The following is a 7,500-nucleotide window of genomic DNA, read 5'->3' on the forward strand; positions in this document are numbered from 1 at the left end:
GAGGACAGGTGGTGTAAATAAGAAAAGGATATATTAGTATGACGCTCGGGAATACGGAAAGTCTTTGACGTTTCGAGCTACGCTCTTCAACAGAAAGAATACGGAGACAAGGAGAAAATATATATATGCATATATGAGTAGAAGACGTCACCAGCTGTGCCAACAAAATAATGTACGAAACCAAACGAGTTAAATACGAAAACAATCAGGGAAAAAAGGAAAACAGGTCAGACTAACAAGTAATATAGAGATACACACACATACAACAACAAAAACAAAATAAAATTTGATTCGTAAAATTTTCATGTAATGAAATAACGTGGTAGATATTGTTGAAAATAATTATATTATTTTAATCGCTTTTTAATATTCTATTTCAGATTAGAGGAACTGAAAAACGTATTTCGTATTAATTGCTCTGTACCTGATAATGTTACTAAAGATGAAGTTTTCAAGCAAATTTTTGAAACTCTTAACTCATCAAAGACATTGCGTAATTTGGGGATTAAGCAAGATGAGATGGAATTGATTGGTGAAAGTAAGTCGTACGTTTCTTGCCAGTTGTATAGCCAACACAATCACCATCATCACCATTATCACATACGCTGTCGTCGTCGTCATCATCAGCATCTTAATAAGAATTGAATAATATTAAGGATACTCACAAACACACAAATACAAACACACACCCACACAAACATACATACACACCAACACACATATGCACCTTTTTTCTCAAATCAATAATGTGTCTTGTAATTTTATTTATAATGTCCTCTGTCTACTTCCCATTGTCAACTGAATCCTTTTATTCATTTTAGCTTGATTTATGGAAATTCTACAGGAGATATTTGTTTTCTACTTAATGTGTGTATATCTAAGTCTTATGGAGACAAAGTCGAACAATACTGTGGTGCTGAGGCTTGTGATGGAAGGAACTCTCTAGTCATAACTTTCGTCTTCTCTACAAGAAAGAAAGTGACCGTTTTAGTTTCCTCATGACATGTTAATTCTCAAGAATTCTAGAGTTCCATTATATTTTAATAAAGAGGAAGTTAAATTGCGCTCAATCTTTACCGGGTCTTCGAAGATGATGAGACAGTCGAAGAGAATTATCACCAAACTGGAGACGAGTTTCAAATAAGGAAATTCTGCTCCACTTATGGCATCAAAACTGTCAGGTGATGGCATTATATCAGGTGACGGCTTAACTATTTCAGCGTAGACGTGCATGCTCGCATTTGAAATTAGAATGTGAACTGTTGTTATTAGAAACGCAATGCATCAAGTTATACCGATACCCCACTTTGACTCGAACTTTTTTTACAGAACATAAAATGAGGAAAGCCAAATCTAAAATCATGTCTCTGAGAATCAGAACAAATATCACGAAGCAGTTTCGCATGAGAGCCTGACATCTCATTGCCTACAGATTATGCTGGACATATTTGGTTTTAATTGCCAGTTACTGGCAATCACCCTTCGATGTTTAGTCACGTATATTTTTCAAACGAAGTCAATTTATTCCAAATTGGTCCAGTTCTTTCTACTGCAAAAATGAATCGGGATGTTGTATTGGCCTTTGCCTTTACCTTTGAAAACATTCGTGGCGTAGAAAGGGGAGACTTGTATACAGAGGCGACCGCTGGCCTTCCACAAACAACTTTGTCCGGAATTGTGCCTCAGAGGGTAATTTTCTGTACTTAATTTATTCAATGTTAATACTGTCTGCCAAATTTAAATGCAAATATATGATTGTTCTTCATATTCGTCATCGGAGAATACATCGTTTCTTTAGACTGTGTGTATTTGCAACACAGTTGAATCAATAGTTCAAGGACTCATGTTGATGAAAGCTGTCCTCTGGCTAGCAGACAGCAAGAGGTAGAAGCACGCAAAACAGGAAGGTTCCAAACATTGACATATCTATTCATTCTTAATCAATCCTGCCGGAGTTGCTACCGATGCTACGTCACCAACAATTTATTCATGTCTGTCAAAGAAGAAAACAGTGCCGCACAATATCAGCTAGAAGTTGCAGGAACCTGCTGATGTATACCTGAAATGAAGCAGAAGCAGGCCCTGCTTGGCTGAAATATTTATACCTTCCTATGCTTTCATGAGCTCAAAAAGCGAATTGTTTGGAATATGCCCTCGGAGTCACAAGTTCATTTGGCTACGTGGTCTAGTATATTTTTGAACTAGAGAAATTACGAAACTCACAAGACAGTTACATCTTCACACTTCATGAAAACCAATTCTAGGAAAGTACACTGCCGAATAAAGATAAGAGGTCTTTCATTAAACAACACTCCGTTTTTTATCAATCAATTTTACCAAGTCATTTCCTCGCATGTAATAATGTTCCACGATGTATAAAAATATGAACACATAAGCATAGATATATGTGTATATAAACGTAAGTATATATGCATATCTTTGTATTGAACAGAATATCGGATGTTCTTATACACCACTGGTCACAATGCGTTACCTCGGCAGCTGCGGAATTGGTGAGCTACTTTCGAGAGAATTGATTAACATTTTATTTAGTTTAAGCCTAACTTACTCTAAAGGGTTACATAATAATTATGAAGTGTGTTTAGTTACATATTCGGATGTTTTCATCTTTTTATGCGTCTATGCCACAAAATATATTCAGAAATCATTATATATTATCGGCCTTAAATCAGCTTGCACATCCAAACTATTGTTTACTACCCCTACGTGTAGTAGTAGTAGTAGTAGTAGTAGTAGTAGTAGTACTAGTAGTAGTAGTAGTGGTGGTGGTGGTGGTGGTGGTGGTAGTGGTGGTGGTGGTGGTGGTGGTGGTGGTGGTGGTAGCAGCAGTAGTAGTAGGAAACAACAGTTTGGATGTGCTAGCTGCTTTAGTCCGATGATATATGATTTCTTAACATTTTGTGACATAGACGCATACAAAGATAAAGACCTCTTGATATGTAATTAAACACACTTTATAATTATCATTTAATCGTTTTAGGGTAAATCAGCTTTAACTTGAATATACTATTAATCAATTCCCTCAAAATTGGCTCACCGATTCCGAAGCTACCGAGGAAACGCATTGTGACCAGTGGTGTATAACAACACACGATATTGTGTTCAATACAAAGATATGCATATATACATACATTTATACACACATATATCTATGCGTTTGTGTTTATATTTTTATACATCGTCGAGCAATATTACATGCGAGGCAAATGACTGGTGAAAATGATGCTATTGTCTCGCAGCGATTATTCAACTGACATCGGTGATAAAATTGATAAAAACGGAGTGATGTATAGTGAAAGACCTTGGTAGTACTACTCTACTACTACCATTACTATTGCTAGATTTACTAGTACTACTACCACTACTACCACTGCTGCTGCTGCCACTGCTGCTACTACTAATATGAATCCTACTACAACTACCACCACTATTACCACCACCACCACAAGCAACACTATTACAACTACTCACCAGTATTAATGTACATGTATTTTACAGTATATAAACCACACCAAAGAATTCCCTAATAAGTATCTCATATAAGCGTTCTGTTTCTGTTTCAGTGGTTTGTAATGAAAATACAACATCAACAAACAATGGTACTTTTTATTGGCCAATGACGAAAGTAGGAACTAATGTGTCCATCTCATGTCATGCAAATGTAGCAACGAGACCCTGGTTCGTTTGTAATGTTTGATCTCTTCTAAAATTTTGAAATTTGAAGTGTCATCCTGTTGGAAGAGAAAGTTACATCTTATTATAATTCTGTTTGGAATTACGTTGTTTACCGTCGGTATAACCATCACATGATTAGAGAAAAAGGAGAAAAAAGAGGAAGAGAGAAAGGACACGGAGAGAGTAGCATTCGTGACGTAATTATAACGATTGCATGTGATTAATTAAAGAGAAAGATAGAGCGAAGGCAAGAAAGAGAAAAAGGAGAGAGAAAAATGAATAAGGCGAAGAGTGAGACATAAAGAGGGACAAAAAATAATAGGAGAGCGAAAAAGAGGATAAGGTGAAGAGCGAAACAGAAATAGGGAGAAAGAAAAAGAGGGAGAGAGAAGTGTCCATGATATGTGCTGGGGAAACGTAATATATATTACGTGGTTACAAAGCTTAGTTGGAGGTAGAAGAGAATTAGAAATATAAGGTCAGCAGAGCGGTGATGGCCTGATGGTGAGATTTAAAAAATGGCAGGGGGAGGTAGAGGAGAGGAGTGAGGGGGAGAAAGAGGGGTGACAGAGGGGTGAAAGAGAGGGGAGACCTGATAATCGTGGGGTGGAGGCGACGACGGTGATTGAATAGTGAAAAGTGTATTTTATAAAATTTAACCAAGTTTTTTTTTCTATATCACCTATCATTTAATACCTATACATAAGTGCATCGTTGTTGTTGTTGGCACTCCGTCGCTTAACGACGACGAGGGTTTCAGTTGATCCGATCAATGGAGCGGCCTTCTCGTGAAATTAACGTGCAAGTGGCTGAGCACTCCACAGATACGTGTACCCTTAACGTAGTTCTCGGGGATATTCAGCGTGACACAGTGTGACAAGGCTGACCCTTTGAATTACAGGCACAACAGAAACAGGAAGTAAGAGTGAGAGGAAGTTGTGGTGGAAGAGTACAGCAGGGTTCGTCACCATCCCCTGCCGGAGTCTCGTGGAGCTTTAGGTATTTTCGATCAATAAACACTCACAACGCCCGGTCTGGGAATCGAAACCACGATCCTATGACCGCGAGTCCGCTGCCCTAACCACTAGCCATTGCGCATCCACACATAAGTGCATCAATGTGGCAGATATATACAATATGACGATGTTTTTTCTATACAGGAAAAATGGAAAAATAAGATTGAATATTTATTTTATGCGTGTTGTTTCCTAAGTTTATAAAATTGTGTATAAATATATGAAATGTATATATAAAGTACATTAAGTAATCATCGTATTCCAATTTCTTTCACTCTTCAATGAATAGCAGATGAATGATTATCATTTGATAAGAAAAAAAACACAACCTATGCTTTCAGGTTTTTTGGATTAAGTTTTCAGAAATAACACACTAAGTTTACCATTAATTCGGTGAAATATTCACGGGGCTCCGCTAGTAGTAGGCAAAACACTTAGAGATATAAAGATTATAGAATTAATGTCCGTGACTTAAAATCATTTAACACTGATATTTTACATTTTACACCATGACATTATTTTGCCATGACATAACAACCAAAATTTATTTCGTTGCGATGTTAGACGAAGGTGTAAAGCATTTCTTGTAATTATTCCTGTAAGTGCCAGAATATGACAAAATAAATGTAGGGTAACAAGCATATATCTATACTCAACCAATAGCATTTATCACCAATTCTAATTATTTCAGAGTAATATCATTTATTCAATTTTATGATGTACTTTAGAGCAATACGATTTGTAACTATATGGTTACCATATGGCGGTGAGCGAGGAAAGCAGATCACCGTGGGACCTATCTCATAGTGGTTACTATTCTTTCATATCTCCCACGTTATTCCACATGCAAGCATCTAAGTTGTTATTGTTGAAGGGTGATTTTTATAAGTCTTCAGACAAAGGTGGAACTACTCCAGTTTGTGCCTGTAGAAGAAAATATACGTAAATCTCTTGCTAATGATGATGACAACAAACTATAGGTAGATGATTGGCCGCCCACTTCTGATTAACAGCCTCGTGCCTTAATACTTCATCCACCTAACTTGTATTTACAAAGTCACAGCAAAATATAAATAATAAAAGCAGAGGTAGCAATATCTTTTTAATCTAAACTTAAGTAAGAAATATATATTATATTGATTTTAAGGATAGGAATTTAGAATAAATTATCGATATTTGACGGAACACATCCCTGTATTTATCCTTGTTCCACTAGATTATGAGTTCAAATCACGATCGAGTCGTTGTTTATCAGACATTTCTCTAATATTGATGAAATGAAAATGCATAAACACGTCTGATAATATTTGATATTTATCTTTCAGTTTTTCCGGAAGGGTGATAGATCCAAGGATGCCAACGACATCACCGAAATGTTCACCATTCACTGGCGTCTGGCAAGAGCCAGACATGTCTCAATGCTACAATACAGAGGGGATCACTGAACAACTAAAGAACCTCACAAGCGTAGACATCGGTAAAGGTGAGTTTGGGGAAATACTCTTACTGTAGTATTAGTAGTAAAAGTGAAAACAGCAGCAATAGGTGGAGGAGGAACATATAGGAGGGATATATATATGTGTGTGTGTATGAGGTTTATATACACACACACACACACATATTTGCCTGCGAGTGTGTGTATGTACATGTATGCATGCAGGTACGTTTAGTCATGATTAAAATCATCTGTCAAGATACAATACTTTTGTTCATCTCTTCCCACGGCGTGTCACTAGAATGGAAATGAGCTGACAGAAATGATTACTTGAGAGATTTGAGTTCATTATTAAATTAAGACTACTTTTCTTATTAATTTTCTGCAGAATCGGTCAGTAGATAAAGGAATATAAAGCAATTGAGATATCATTTGTACAAGCGTCTATTACGTTGTGTGGGTGGCTATAAAGAATTTAAAACTTCAATGACGCATTCCCCATTCCTGTGTAGCATTAAATTCAAGCGATTTACAATTCGCAGCTGTAGCACTGTAACATTAAAGAGATGCTCTTAAGCTTGCAGCCTTGTGATGCCTTCAGTTTCTCATAAGTCGTTGATGAAGACTGAACAGTCTTAATTCTTAGGACCGCGGCCCGTTTTCATTTAGGTTCAACATGTAATTGAACAATAGTCTCGTTCATATTAACATATTTTTATGACGGCTGGTGTATCACAGCTCAGTGGTTGTCAATAACGTTATTTATAAGCATCCATTTCCACGAGTATGTCTTATTCAACTATAAAGGGCTTCCATAGCGTTGTGTACCTTCCCCATTGTTCCAGTTAACGTTACAGAACAAGAGACTAACGATATATAGCAATCAATATACAACTGATATACAACTAAACACATATAGCAATCTCTATATTATGTGAATCCTGAGTTGTTAATTAACTTTCTTTAAATGTTATGCGACATTTTATTTGCATCTAATATTTCGTCTGAAAGCGACAGTAATTTGCCTTAAATTTCATGTTAAATTTTTCATTCCAGAAAATGTTGAGAAGGTTTCAACAATACTCCGCAATATTTCCAAGAAATCAGTGTATTTCAAAGCAAAAGATATTGACTTGGCTGTAGACATTCATGAAAAAATGGTGCCATTGATATCGAATGTGTCCGTCGATATAACAGTGAACAATATACTTCCTAGTATCAACGATATAATAAACACACCGGAAGAGGTTTTGGATGAAACAGAAGAATCAGAGGGAACCGGGAAAAGGTAAAATTTAGATCCCTTTTGCTGTCAGTGCAACAGTGTTAGTAGTAGTAGTAGTAGTAGTAGTA

The 7,500-nt window shown here is 36.5% G+C and overlaps 1 protein-coding gene across 4 annotated transcripts in view; it reads left to right on the plus strand.

The window, feature by feature from the left end:
* The window catches only part of LOC106870677 (uncharacterized), a 186,867-nt gene that overhangs the window by 140,510 nt on the left and 38,857 nt on the right, over nucleotides 1-7,500 (plus strand). For all 4 annotated transcript variants that reach the window (XR_016238953.1, XM_089345183.1, XM_089345186.1 and 1 more), the window contains 4 exons: nucleotides 381-538; nucleotides 3,585-3,699; nucleotides 6,038-6,195; nucleotides 7,204-7,435. Coding sequence is in view for 3 of the 4 variants with exons in the window: in XM_089345183.1 (XP_089201309.1) it covers nucleotides 381-538; nucleotides 3,585-3,699; nucleotides 6,038-6,195; nucleotides 7,204-7,435 (663 nt within the window). In the remaining variant the exon portion in view is untranslated. The remainder of the gene's footprint in view (nucleotides 1-380; nucleotides 539-3,584; nucleotides 3,700-6,037; nucleotides 6,196-7,203; nucleotides 7,436-7,500) is intronic.

Source organism: Octopus bimaculoides, chromosome 29, assembly GCF_046866305.1.
Source record: "Octopus bimaculoides isolate indiv1 chromosome 29, ASM4686630v1, whole genome shotgun sequence".
Classification (NCBI taxonomy): Eukaryota; Metazoa; Mollusca; class Cephalopoda; order Octopoda; family Octopodidae; genus Octopus; species Octopus bimaculoides.